Below are 15,309 nucleotides of genomic sequence, written 5' to 3'. Positions count from 1 at the left end.
AACCGATAAAACCTTTTTCAATAATTTGGTAGGAATCAACGCCGGAATGTGTAAAGAGCTCTGTACAACGCAAAAGGCCGGCCAACAAAGTATTAATAAGGTACGTAAACACACAGTAACACCTTCGACAGCAAAATAATTATTAAAAACAAGAAAAGCAGTCCAAATGTGTATTTTTGGATTTTACCGAGGTGTAAAATCGCTGTTTTCATGATATCACTTGAACATAAGAAAATTTTCATGGAAGCCAAGCTGATTTTTGTCTTTATCATACTTTTCTAAAGGAAAATTGTATATTTTTGTCTAAAATAAACCTGTGTCTGTATCGAACAAGATAAAAAGTTTGTTCATTTTTGGCAAATTATCCAAAAGTAAAAAGTCCTGCCTAAAGTCGGGGAAATGTGACTGTAACAGTCGAAAACCATGTTTTTACAAGGGTAGTCATATTTTACAGTGCTGCAGTATATATAAAATTGAATTTTCATTGACTGTATTGTCAACATAGTCATAATATCGGTTAAAAAATTTAGTGGAGGATAGGATTGCTAACTATAAACAAACAATATAACACTTGTTTGCACAAACATTTTAAAGCATCCACAGATTTCAGAGGAAACTCACGCTGGAAGCCTCAAGATATTTATGCTTACAAAAACATTATTATAGTAATTATTATTTAAACAGATTTTTTTTTTTCTAAAAATCTTGACAATGCTAGTATACTCAGCGAATATTCAACGTTTAATGTTGTTCTGAATGAGTTCGTAACAGGACAGACAGAAGCAAAGCGTATACTTTCAAAGTTTATTTATAGGAAAGAGTTCTTCAAATAACTTACATAGACAATACGTATCAAGTATTTAATTAATTTTATATGCCCATGCTAATATTACTTTGTTTAAACTAAATAAAATTAACATGATTTTAAACCAAATATAGTTTACGAATGTTAAAATGAAAATTTTTTCACCTAGGGAAATTACAGTAGAGGAAATCAGGATATTACAAGTTGATTAAAAAAAAATAGTTAATAGCTCTTCTACGTCAATACAATGTACGATATATAGGGTGTTTCAAAACAACACCGACAACATTTGGGAGGTGATTCCTGACACCAAGACAAAAAGTATAGCCAACCTGAGAGCGCAAATGCTTTCTTTCGACGTTAAAGATTGCCGAAGAAAAAAAAAAAAAAAAGCCCGGGACCTACCGTATTCGGGTCGAGACTTCACTTAGGAAATAATACGTGCGCTATCCAAAAGTACATTTTTCAGAATTCTGCTGTATTCACGCAACAATTTTTATAGAGGTAGTGTAGCTACGGGCATACAATTTGAAGTACTCACCAACTACCTCTATAGAAACTGTTGCGGAAGTACCGCAGGATTCTGACACATGGATATTTGGATAGAGAACGTACTAGTTCCTAAGTGAAGTCTTGACCCGACTACGGTAGGTCCCATAGTATTAAAGCTATGAATCTTTCAAGTTCATTTTTTCGTGTTTTCGACAGCCTGTAACTCCGAAAGGAAGCATTTCTGCATCCACGTTGATCTATATTTTTTGTCTTATCTTGGTGTCAGGAATCACTTCCCAAATGTCGGTATTGTTTTGAAGCACCCTATATAACCAATAAAACAAATTCATTACCGACTCTACCAGTGGCGGCAGATAAAAGTTATTCTGCATATTGATTACATTTCTAGAATATATTATGGTAGAAACACTATCGCAATTTTACTACCTTCCTTATATACTTCAATAATTGTACTCTTCTATATTCAAATAATGAGTAAGCACGGCTTATAAACCAGAAATGCTTCACATGAGTAATTTCTGAGCTTACAATCTCGCGCAATGCTCCCTATTCTATGATAGCAGGTGTAAACAATGGACCCAATTTCAGTATAATACAACTTGTAAATGCCGTATTTTTGCTTCTATTTGCCACTAGATCGCAATTATTTATTTGAAACTTTTACGCAATTGTTACAGAAACCTCTGACGTAAAAGATGTTACGGGAAGGTTCTATCAGCTTTCAGAGTTTTTCGCTGTTGAACCAAATTAAAAAGAAATCTTTACGTGCCACCACCTAGTTTCCGATTATCGTCTCTCCTTTAAAATTCTTTATAGCTTGTTTCATTCCTTGCACCGTGAGAGACTTGATAAACGTTTGGGTACAAATACAAAAGTCGTGTAATTATCTTAAGTAGATTTCTTGGTAAGATATGAATTTTGACGAATGAATTTTCTTTAGTTCACCTTTATTTTGGATTATGACTTTCACACACAACAACACTTTTAAGAAGTTCATTTCTATATTTAGCCACGAGTGGTCAGAGTGGGGGGTGCTTGCGCAGAACTGAAGAGAAACATGTAGGCATAATCTGGCACGACTGAGTTGTGTGGAGTCAGTGGTGAGAGAACTGTGGTACGGTAACCATGCCTATGAGCATACAATCTGCCTCCGAGTACAAAGTACACGCGGTAATTAGGTTTCTCCAGCTAAGAAGCACTCAGCGTCAGGGATTCACTGATATTTGCACGAGATGTATGGACCGGATGTCATGAGTGACGGTCAGAAGACGGTGTAGACAATTCATAGCAATATGCAAGACGAATAAGGTAGTCACCAACCGTTCATGGTTATGCCTGAATTGGTGGAAAATGTACAGCAAACAATTCTGCAACACCAGCGGTTCACAGTATCCGAACTCTCTGCGGACTTCCCGTTTCCTGCTGCATGAGATCGTCATCCAGTGACTACAGTGTTGTATACAGGATGGGTTCCAAAAAAACTGCTAGCGGAGGATACGATTAAGTATCTAGTGAACAGTTTGACCTTCCTGCTGAATTAGCACCAAGGAAGGAGACAAGTTCCTCGAACGCATCGACAACGGAAATGAAGCATGGGTGTACTATGTAAACTCGCTTTATAGTTCCGATCAGGCGCCCAGCGATTTCTAGCTGGACGTTTGAATGACGCATCTGACTTGCAGGCAGTTGTGACGTCCTAGCGGCAGAATTCTTCGACAGAAACATACAAAAGCTGGTGCTAGATTATGACAAATGCCTCAACAAGGATGGTGTTTTTCGATTTTCATTTTACAGTCCATCAGATCTGAGTTTCTGGATGCGTTTCGTACTTTTTTCGTCTATTTCTTTATGATCAGGAAAGGAAGTATTAAATGTTTTGAAACCCTTAACGCTAATTAGTATAACAATATCCTGCTTCTAGTAGTACAAAATCGAAGATAAATGCTTATCAGCCGCCACTGGACTTATCGAAGTTGGTTATATAATCTTTTGTAACGAAAGTGTTAAAAGAAAGGAGGATTACAAGATTTTGTCGATATTTAACGTCACAGGCTTTAAATAAGTAAATAATTTTAGACATGACTGCGTTAGGTAGATTTAGTTTTCGGATATCAAAATAGAAACTAAGTCAGTATTATTAATTTCACTAATATAAACATTAATTGCAAAAATAAAATAGAATAGTAGCTCTACCTCGGAACACATTAACTGTTATTATTAATAATTATTATTAAAAAGCAGAAAACGAAACACGATAGGCCACACAGCTGAACACTGAAAAAAAAAAAAAAAAAAAAAACTAATGGAGTAATTAACTGTCCTGTACGTGAACATAAGTGAAGAACTAATGTATATTAGCCAGGATAAAAAAATGCTATAAAATCTCGAAAAGTCATTAAGTCAGGAAATGAGAACGGTTTCCAATATTGCAATAACGCATCTATTAAAAAAACTATCTATTTTACTTAATTCAAACTCAAACAATGTGGAACTGCAAACACAAATCGATGGAGATGCACCGTTTATTTCTTTTGTAGGTTTTTCAGTAAACGATGGTGCCACTGATTGATGAAGAACACTCAATGCAGCTCCATGCTTTGTTACGTCAAAGAACCACGCAAGCAAGCGTCGGAAAAGGTAATAGTGACAGGAATGCAACACGAGATGGTGGAACTGATGATGCCAAAATTGTTGATATACGACTACTTGCACCACATTTCTACACTTTTTCTTCCACCGCTCCTTACACGTACATCAGATGTTAAGACATCTATCAGTTAGAAACGAGTGATGAAAAGGCGTTGGTTCGTTGGATAAGGGTTCAGGGTCTCTTTCAACATCGAATCCATTGGAGACCTGGACCTACATGAATGTGAAATCCGAACTGCAACAATATAAAGGTAACCAAGAAAGTTCTGTCGCTTTTTCCCCCCACCACCTTTAAACGTCGATATGTCACCTAAGACGTACTTGGAAGATCAAAAATAGTCCCCATCACCATCGACGACCTTCTGCCAACATTCTGGAAGGCCATGGATTCCATCGCGATAAAACTTGGTGGGCCATGAAGCGGAGAAGGTATCAAGTGCATTTTTCACCTCTACTACAGATTTGAACTGGCGTCCTCTAAGGTGATTGTCCAAGGAATGGAACAGGTTATCATCGGACGGTGCAATGTCCGGAAAGTATGGCAGATGCAATAGTGTTTTTCATACAAGGCGTACAATGGTGTCCCGGGTCATCCTAGCTACCTGAGACTTAGCGTTGTCCTGTAACAGGAGGACCCCTCTGCGATTCAGAAGTGCTGGCTCCAGAGTTTTGAGCTTTTCTTGAACACGGCTCAACTGCTGACAGTACACAGTTGCATTGATGCTGTGACCAGCTGTTAGCAGTTCCCGATGCACGATGCCGTGATCAGTCCACCAAACATACAGGAGAACCTTCTGGTGAAGTGCTGGTTTCGACTGTTTTGGAACCGGTTCATGGGATGCTAATCAATGATGACGGCGCCGTGGAGCTTCGTACAGGACCCACTTTTCATCACATGTCAACATCCTGTCCAGAAATGGCTCCTTCCTGAGACAGCACAGGAACACATGTGTCTGTTCGCGTTGCCTTCTGGCCCGGAGTAAAATCATGTGGGACCCATCGATCCAAGTGCTTCCCAAGTTGATGGAGGTGCTGCCGAATGGTTTCTCCACTCACATTGAATTGTAGTCCCAGTTCCTCACATGTGTGATCACTGTTCGCCTCAATTACTGCCTGAAGAAGTTCATTTTATACCTGTGTTGGTCTTCCGGCACGTGGTGTGTCTTTAAGTGTTTCGTCACCGTCCTTAAACTTGTTTAACCACCGCTGCACTGTCCGCGTAGTCACGACACCCTCACCAAAGGCCTTTCATATATTCCGCTCCACTGCAGCGGCGTTTGAACCCAGTTTGAACTCGTAGAGCATACACGCCCTTATGACGCTCTGTAGATGTCCCATGTTCACATTGTCTTTGCGCAAGTTCATGGTCTAACTGAACTGCCACAACCAGGTAGTATGTTGGATATACCCACACCAACAACTGACCTTCGCCTGATCTCCATTCAGACGTCCACAAAAATCAACAGAACTTTCTCGGTTACCTTTAATATATTCAAATTGTAAGGCTCTTTTACCGGGAGTGAAGCCAGGACCCCGTGCACAAAAGGCGCGCACACCAGTCAAGAGACTAGAAGAGTAGACGGGAAGAAAGGGGAAAGACTGCAAACGTGATAGCTCAGGTCACTGAGCTTTTACTTTTTAGATCAGAAAACAACCGTTCAAAAGGGAAAGAAAATAAGGAACATAAAGGAAAGAAAATGATGATTTTCACTTAGATAATAAACTATCATCATAGATGTATCGCATTTCTAGCATTTTGAATAGCAAACTCCGAAGCGATACCGCTTACATAAAACGCTGATAAGGTGATAATGTACTAATCGTATACCTAGAAGTGCAATAAAAATACTGAGAATCTGTCGTTCGTTATTCGTGCGAATATTCTGTTATTTTATTGCATATTAGAAAATTCATTTCCTGACTTAAAATAAACTGAGAAAAAATTAAGTCTGCCACCCTCTATAGCTGAAACTTAAAAAAACACACTATTAAAAGTAATGAAAGTGTAATGGCCAGTTCATATGATAGCAGAATTAGAGTTGCCTGTAAAATACAGTTGTGAAATTTCTTCTCTGTATTGTTTCAACAGGCGGATAATTTAGCTACGATATTCTTGTAGTAAAGTATATGTGGGATTATCCTCACATCCGACGCAGAAGTATTACAGTGTTAAAATAATAAAGGTTTCAATTTATTAAATCGACATTATATAAACAGACATTGTAGTTCTGTTTCTTTTTATTTTTTCCTCTTGATTGCGAGGAATATCTTACGATATTTGAAGTATATGGTAGTTTCATATCTGCTAGCAATCACAAGAATTGATTACACTAGCGTAGACAGAGTAATATAGAAGATTACTAAGTATTTGCCCTTACAAATTAAGTACTATTCCTGGGTAGGATGTCATGGCAAACTGAGTAATATTCTCCGAGGGGATTATTTGTCCCTGCAGAGTAAGCAGTGTTCCTGATTATTCTCTCTGTTCCCTCTCCACAGACTGAGTATTCTTCTAGTTCCCAGAGTGACTACTCCTCCTACCTCTTACTATTTAGATTAGAAAAGAAAAACTGTTTGTACAATATTGGATGATGGAGGAAAGTAACCAATTACACCTTTCCTGCTGGCTGCTGGCTAACGCGTGCGCTTTTTGATACACGTGGTCCCGGATTCGATTCCCAGTGTGAAGCCATTAAAATCTGAACGCATTATGGTGGTTCGGATACCAATACCAACCTAACTGTAGGTCCATGTCTCACAAAACCTCGGTGCTCAAAAAGGTCACTAAACTTCAACGAACACACAGATGCATACACAAATAATCAGATGGTACTACTGAAGAAGAAAATTATGATATGAAGATATTCCCGTGAATAGTACTTCTCCTAGTGTGGCCGTAAACACTTCGAATGTGTCTATCAAACACAAGTCTGAAACGGAAATTAAGAATGTCATGGCAATTATTAAAAACACAGAACATTTCCACTAGTGTAATCAGTGGCGCATTTAAGGGGGGTTATCGGGTTCAAGCCTCCCCCTCCAGAAATAAATTTGTTAGTTTTCCGCATTCCCCGAACAATAATCCTTCTTACAGTACCATTTCTAAGAATTTCATTGACTTTCCATTTTCTTATGCTCTTTGTTCAGAAATAATACTGTATTTGTCACTACTTTTTTGTGTCTTCTTCTTAGTTGTTATTTTCTTTCGTTTCTCCTATCATACTTTCGACCGTTGTTGGTTGGGGATTCAAGTCGGCCTCGTCAGTAACACCACAACTATGAGGAGCTCATAAGTGAAACTGGTGTTCCACACCAACTTTACAGGTATCAACATAACAGGACTTTCGTTGTTATAGCAAAGGAATATTTACACGTTTAGTTATAAAGATAAATGTTTGAATTTTAAAAATATCAGGAGAGGGGAATAAGTAGCTCGGGAAATTAGGTAGACCAAGGGGATACTTCCTTTTTCTTCTATGAATATAATAAAAGTTTAGTCACTGCTAAATTTTTGTGTGCATCATATCACATTAAGATTCACACTCTTCAATTCTTAACATTAAAACTTCAATTTATGCATACATAAAATATTATTTAATTCTCGAACTCAGATGGGCAAGTGCCCCCTGCTTTCTCGTGTTGTGCATACCCCCCCCCCGGAAACAAAATCCTAAATACGCCACTGGGTGTAATTCAGAGTAACTTAACTGAAAATGGCCGCTTGTCTTACTACTATATACTGTCATAATTCCTCTTCTTTATCAAACAAACTTTTAAGTTTTTACATAATTCATGAGTCCGATTTTCAATAACTATAATCTCAAAGTTCATGTAATCTTTTACAGCTTCTGAATACATCATCTTCACTGCATAAAATTTTTATTTATTATTAATTTTGAAAATTAAACTAATAATCGTAATTTTAGGGACTTCCTCACAAAATCTACTTGCTTTGTGCACTGATGGAACATTAAGGTTTGGAGATGATTCCCTGATATACCATCCTGCGTATGAACTACGCGATACGAAATTCTGAGAAATCAAGGAGATATTGCAAACAGAGTGAGCTGCATTGCCTTCCTTTGAGAATGTGTGTTCATGCACAGACGAGTTATGCTTCTTACGATTTTAAGCCCGTGTAAGTTTTCACACGATGAAAACAGACAATTGCGAATTATACAGTGCATTCAAAAAGTAGCTCTGCAGAGAATGTAGGTACTTCTTATTGTGAAAAAAGAATATTTATTCTCTCCCCCTCCCCCCCTCCTTGTATACGTGTATGTTATGTTCTGCAAATGTCAGACACAGACAGGAAAGAAGCTACACAAACTTTCAACTCAAAAGAGAAACATACTGCACAATAAAGACGGTTCGAAATACATCGTATCCAGTTGTACTCAAAGATTGGGGAGAATACTGTTGAGTATCGTCTAATAAAGGTGTCTGTTACAATGTTAACAATGGAGCAGCAAGCATTTTTTTTTTTTTTTTTTAGTTGAACACGTGTTTCGTGTGAGTGACAAGTACATGTGAAAGACTACTCATTGAAAAGTAGGGATTGACCTACAACTTAACCGTTTAAGGACCGGACATGGATCCACTGGTGCAAATTCTTCAAAATTTTCATTTTCTGTCCTTTTTCCACCCATAATTAAATTTCCGTTTTAATTTGTCGAGTACCACTTGCCAACATCCTGTGACGTGATGTTCCCTTTTGGGAACATTGGTATCTCGTGTGTGCAGAATTCGCGTCTTCTTAGTTTTACTTTCACAATACTTCCTATAAGTAATTAATTAACTACGTCAATCAATTTCATATAGACTACGTTTCTATGACTTTGTTACAAACACACACGCATTTATATATTTTCACATTTCTTATAATAATACTTACAAGTAGAATAACACATTGTTTTTACACTGAACAAATTCAAATATTTCGAACATTTCTTCTCTTGTTATATTTGTGTTAGATATGAGAATAAATAGATATTGGATGGCTCGAGTTTTTACGTATGAGTACAGTTGAATACCTACGAGCTTTTATTTTAGATATGTATTTACTAATCTTTCTATTCACTTGCTCTTTATATGTGTACATGTATTTAGTAGTATTTTTGTAAATTCTACATAGCTAGTATTTGTTTGGAAATTTAAGAACTTATATTTGCCAAAAAAAGTTTTCCAATTCGAATACTACACATTTGAATTTTGCTGAGCATAAGCTAACAGTCTTTTTTCAGGTCTTTGAAAAAATGCTTATAACCCATGATACTTTGGAAATCACCTCTGGTGTAATCTCTTTTGACCAAAGAAAACACATTTTTCTTGTATTAGATTTGCACACTATACAGCGTCCTTCTGATGCATCCACAATGTAATGCGTGTCAGAGTTTCGAGCTTCGAGAGGAACATGCGGTCTTGGACCTGGCCTAATTGATGTCATGTTTCCGATGCGAAAGACACATCGTATCTTCTCTCAAAAACTGTAGATGTGTGAGTTCATTGTTTGCATTCAATTCGCAATGCAATTTCCAGGAAGAAACAATCGCTAAATTGAGTGCATTATTGAAAAGATTAGACCACCATTTTTTTGGATCTGAGTTTGGGTTTGTATGATGCAAGAAGACGATCCGTAACATCAACACCTCCCATTTCTTCATTGTACTTTTGAATAACGAATGGTAGACTAATAATTGGAACCTCTTTTTTATGTGCACCAGAGTATCTCCTCACTGATCCTACTGGCAAGTGTGTAAGACAGTTTGAACCAACAGTTACAACTGCACTGTCATTCGACCTTACAAAGCACACATTACTATCACTTTTGACGTCAAACTTTGCTTTTCCCTTTCTAGGAAGTTCTTTCTGTGGAGTCACGGGACACTGTTGAACACAATTATCTCTTACTGTCCCAGTTGCTCGAACACATTTTCCTCCTAATTCTAAAAGAACAGCATAAGACGTAAAGAAATTATCGGAAAAGACTTCGTGCTGGTCATTATTTTCTATGATGTGAGACTACGAATAATTCTCGTTCCTAATGGAATATTCCCACTAACGTTATCAGCACTATTGTCTTTTCCACCATAGGGGTCCACTGCATAGGGATAACCGTCAGAAGAACATAAAAAACATATTTTGTAACCAAAAAAGATTGGTTTTCCTGTAATAAACATGTTGCAGGTGTGATGCCCAGAGTACGGAACCATGCTTTCATAAATGCTCAGATATTGGTGAAAGATACCAAACTACTGGAAGTTCTTCTGTAGTTCATCGTATATAGGTCTTATTTTCCCAAATTTGTCACCTTTTGGTACGTTAGAATTGTCAACAATATGGAAATATTTCTTTGTTTGTTCGAAACGGACTCTGGGCATTACGGATGACACAATCGATATACACAAGTCGTCTGCTATACTCCAGTAGGACTTCTCAGAAGGAAGAACAGGATACCCGCTGAGAAGTAATAAACAAAAAAAATTTTAGTAGCTGTTCATATGATGTATTTATATGTGGAGCTCCCTTCTGCTGTGCGTACAAATTAGACATTTGAACAAGGTGTTCAATGTATGATGGAGGCAAAATCTTGAAGAAAATATTTATCGGAGAACTACCGTCAAGATGAGGATGAGAAACCACAAGTTTTTCTGGTGAACTGGAAATGGGATTGAGGCAAGTTTTCGCAACATTTTTCCACTTAGGCACACACTGTTTCCCTTTCCTTTTAGATGATGATATATTTTCAAGCTCATTTTGCGTCATCGATGAGATTATTCACTGTCACTACCAACTCAGACCACATACGTCCTTAGACATAACAGCAACTAATTCGTCTTCGTCTATTATATCACCTGCTTCATCTGAAGGGAGAATGCAAACATCCGTTTCCTCATTAGAAACGCACAGTGTCCAATGTGTCTACTATTTCATCCAGCGTAAGAAATTTCTTTCCCATTTCGCTATTTTAGAGAACAAATATTCACACGAACACGTTACGTACCAATGTTCCCAAATGGGAACATTAAAATATATCAGTTGCGCAATAACAAACAATGCTCGCAAACGCACGTTCAATCACACTACAAAAAAGTGCACACATTGAGCTCTCAACTGTCCACAATTAGTCTTGTCAACTATTATATTACTTCGTAAGCACGCAGTGTTGCAACCTTATGTGAAAAACATGAAAACTTCAATTGTAAAAAAATCGAAAGAAACTATTTAAAATACATTGTTGTGAAATTAAGGCAAATAAAACAATTAATAATTCATTCATTTATAATACTACTTAATGTCAGGCAGAAATATAGAAAATATACAGCGCTAGAACGCTGAAAAGTTGCTGTTCCCAAAAGGGAACAATGGTACCTAAACGGTTAAAGTACTGATGGACGCTATCATACAATTTATCAATCACTAATCTTTATGAGAAGGATTGACCTGAATCTTCAAGCGAACATAAACAACTTTTAACATTTACCATAGTGGAGAGTTTCTATGTCTCTCTTTGCTATAATCCACTGCGGAGCGACTTCTTGAACGCACTGTATTTTGAATAAACTTCATCACAATTAGTCATAAAATCAAAATGTTAGTGACAGCACTAAACGTTAAGCTTTTAATTTTCTTTCTTTCTTTACGGAAGACGTAATTACCATTATTACAATACCCAGAATGAGTGCCCTGTCTCAAATCTTTTACTATATGAATGTCACCAGGTTATATAAGTAATTTTGTGGACGCTCTGTATATTTTGAAAAGACAGAAATCGTTCTTCAATTTTTATTTTATTTTTGCGACGCAAATAATTTCTTTCTTCGGTGGGAACTACGAACAATTCAATTTCTCTCCCACGCAATAGAACAAGAGTCTTTCATCATTCACTCATATATGTATGTCAAACGTTGTTTTGCGTGAGAAGATTTTAAGTTCGTAACACGCACCACATTCATTATCTGAACCACATATATGATCATCGTCTTTTTATTACTTGGCTCCTCAGTGTTTCTTCCTTACTCATTAATATGCAAAGACTACGTTCTATGGTTATTTGGAACTAAATTAAGTACTTTCTTCAATTGTTTATGGAAATACTGCGGCAGTCGAGAGCAGACCAGCTGCAACCTAGCCAGACCGTCGACAAGCAATATTGTTCAGCGAGATTTATCTAGAAGTTCTCAGGCTTGAACGAGTCGCCGGCGTCAACCATATTGCTCAGCCACTTTTTATCTAGAACTTCCCACGATAAGTTTATCGTGTTCTCTTGCATTCTGGCCAATGAACTGTGAATTAACGCAAACTCTTTTAACATTTAATTTGCATATCCATACATTTTAAAATGAACTGCCAACATTGACCAGTCGGTCAATTCAGCTTACACCTAGAACATCTGGACTCAGGGAGTTTTCTCCACGAATCAATATAGCGAACACGTTCGTTTAACTCAATATAGAATTACGCAAAGGGGCCGATCAAAGACTGAACAGCGGCTAGCCCCACTTAAGTGAAGGCCAGGGCCCACAGACCTTGTGCGTATAAGTAGTACGGGTCCTCCAATGTCCTAATTCTACGAAGTGCGATTGTCTACGTTTATCCTGCTGGATATGATTTTTTCTTGCACCAGTCAAGAACTTAGGTCGTGGGATTACTTCAGTGTTAACCCCCACGTCCATTAGTACGAGGTGTGAGAAAGTATTTGTGTTGAGCCCCAAGTATAATCTTTCACTCGTTTATGCAGTGATACAAAGGGCTATATAATATCGTAAAATGTGAAGTGTAATTTTATGTTTGTGGAAATAGTTAAGTGTTTACATCCATATCAGTGTTTAGTGTTTTGATTGTTTTTCTTCTATATTTTTTTACGCATAGTGCATTTAATAAATAAGCATAATATCATTTTATTTAATGTGTTTTCGTTACATGTATGAATGATATTTTTGTGTGTCGTGGTCCGAACGATCATCTGAATGTCCTTGAGGATTTCGAGACGAGACATCCGAACCTCTCGGTGCCTAATGCTCATCTTATTGTTGAGACCGGAGGGCGATCTGAGAAAAGGTCTCCTTTTTGGAAATGTTCTTCGATATCTTAAATAGGTAAGTTCAGGTCTCCTGAAAGTATTTATTGGTGGAACAGCAGGGGGGCAGATCCAGAAAGTGGTTACAACTACGCAATGAATTCCATTTACGGAGGTGCTGGAAACTTTCGAATGGTTACTATTGTTTCATTTTCTCTCTATCAGCTAGATGGCACTATAGATGATGATCAGGATTGTTTGGAGTTCAACATTTCTTTTTAAGTGAGATTCTAAGAGATACGAACTATAATTCCACGTTGTACACGAACCGATCTGAAGTCGAATCTGGATCTCCCACAACTAAGATTAAAACGCTTTATATTAAACCACGAGGAAGTTCGCTATTAGTGTAGACCAATGGTTGTCAACATAATTCCTTTCACGATCTCCATTTTATCACATCCTCTTGCCAGCGACCCCGTTATAATTTCTGGTTTGTAATAAGCTTGTGTGGGATTTTTAATATACCTATTGTATTGCGGAGATCTCATGATATCCACCTATTTCTATAATAGTAGAATCCATTTCTTAAATATAGTGGATACAGTAACTTCCCTAAAAGCCAATGGATTAAAACGAAATTTGGTCAGTTCATTCATCTTCCGCTTATCTTTGCGATCCCATGAAGCCCTCTCGCGACCCCCAAGTTGAGACACCCTAATGTACACTGTAAATACAGAGTATGTCAGTATTATGTTTACATAAGAATAGTTAGTTACAGGAAATCCATTTCGTGTTTCAAAATCATAATGCAACTATATTATCAACTTCCTCCCTGTGTCTTCTGTTGGTACAAATACCAAGTTCGGAAGCTGTCCTCATGACTACTAACACAAGACGGAGCACAAACTGGCCATCACGTTTATACACACACACACGCAAGCAGCCCCAACTCGAATCCCAACGTAAAGAAAGCAAAGGAACATGCACAGATGTGAATGAAAAGCGTGAGCCAGACGCTATGAATAAATTAACATGTGAGCTGATGAACGTAACACCCGTAGCACCACCACCAGGCAAGGCAAGGCAAGGCTAGGCTTTCAACACTGATCGGGCAGCCACCCTACCTCCTCGGCGGCAGCAGCTTTCTCCTTCGGGGCGGTCGACTGCGTCTCCACCACGGGACTCACAAGGAAACGAGATACTTGGCGGACCTGCAAAGTAACCATTTCTTCATACAACAGAACAAACACAATGAGATACGTCTCATAGTTGGTTATATTCAATTAATCACTGATAATGCATCAGCCTCAAGAAGATTGACACACGAGAGGAAAGTTAGTTCTGCATTTGGAGGGAAATTCTGAACTTTTCCTATTGACTTATTAATTTTTATAACGTCATGTGGATAAGTCCAAAATTTCTGGATTATGTGTATGTGATAAACATTATGACGGTTCAAGAGTTCGTTTGGTTGGCTATCGTTATTAGTAGTAAATACCCAGGAATAACCATAGCAATATAATTAGGTGTAATCATAAATGAAAGACAAATCATACGTACGAAATAGATTGTGCGCTCTTGAAGCTAATATTTTTAAAAATTAGTCCCATAAGCGTCCTTATTCCTGACTGTTACCAGAAAAGACGGACTTATATTATGGGATACTTTCTGAACATGGCAGGCGTGTTTTACATTCAAAACAGTATAGCCATTCTATGTTGGATAAAGTAAGAGGGCAGACAGAACATTAAAGTGTGGAGGAAACAATTGTGTTTTTTTCTTTATTTTAACCAAAAATGGAGAGAAAAGTCAGCTTCCTTAAAGAAGAGGAGACATGGCGGAAGGCTATGACTTCAGAAACAGGCGATTAGTCATCAAATAAAAGAAATCGTTCAGACTAGACATTAGATGAAGAAAAGAGGTACTTCTTTCTTTCACCTGTCTCTTTAACATAGTTTATTTTTACAAGTTTCGCATAATTGTTACCATTTCCCTCAGCGTTTAACTGCTATTTAAATTCATTCAGAATGAAAATTATAGCTTGATGGAAACATCGGAACATTTTTTGACCATAATTGATCCAAGAGTTCTGTTCCTTTACTGTAATGAACACATACAGGAAGATTCTCTTCGAGTTTTATGAACAGATGAGTTTTGTTCCTAAGATAGTGGTTCCCAAATTGGGGACCATAAAGATTAGCAGGAGGAGGGAAGTGATCCTGTTGTAGGATTGTACCGTTTTTCTAATGGAATATTACAAAACTCGAAAGCTAACTAAATTACCATTCGAAACATATGTATCTGATATCTACACGAATTA

The 15,309-nt window shown here is 37.5% G+C and overlaps 1 protein-coding gene across 10 annotated transcripts in view; it reads right to left on the bottom strand.

Moving 5' to 3' along the window:
• The window catches only part of Wnk (Wnk kinase), a 297,369-nt gene that overhangs the window by 66,445 nt on the left and 215,615 nt on the right, over positions 1 to 15,309 (bottom strand). For 9 of the 10 annotated variants that reach the window (XM_081766830.1, XM_081766829.1, XM_081766834.1 and 6 more), the window contains one exon: positions 14,114 to 14,200. The exons of the other annotated variant lie outside the window; for it this stretch is intronic. In XM_081766830.1, the coding sequence (XP_081622956.1) occupies positions 14,114 to 14,200 (87 nt within the window). The remainder of the gene's footprint in view (positions 1 to 14,113; positions 14,201 to 15,309) is intronic. 10 annotated transcript variants of the gene reach the window in all.

This window comes from Thermobia domestica, chromosome 7 (genome assembly GCF_964235325.1).
Source record: "Thermobia domestica chromosome 7, izTheDome1.hap1.1, whole genome shotgun sequence".
NCBI classification, from domain to species: Eukaryota; Metazoa; Arthropoda; class Insecta; order Zygentoma; family Lepismatidae; genus Thermobia; species Thermobia domestica.
Note: the sequence above shows the minus strand (reverse complement) of the source record. Positions and strands in the feature narration are given on the sequence as shown.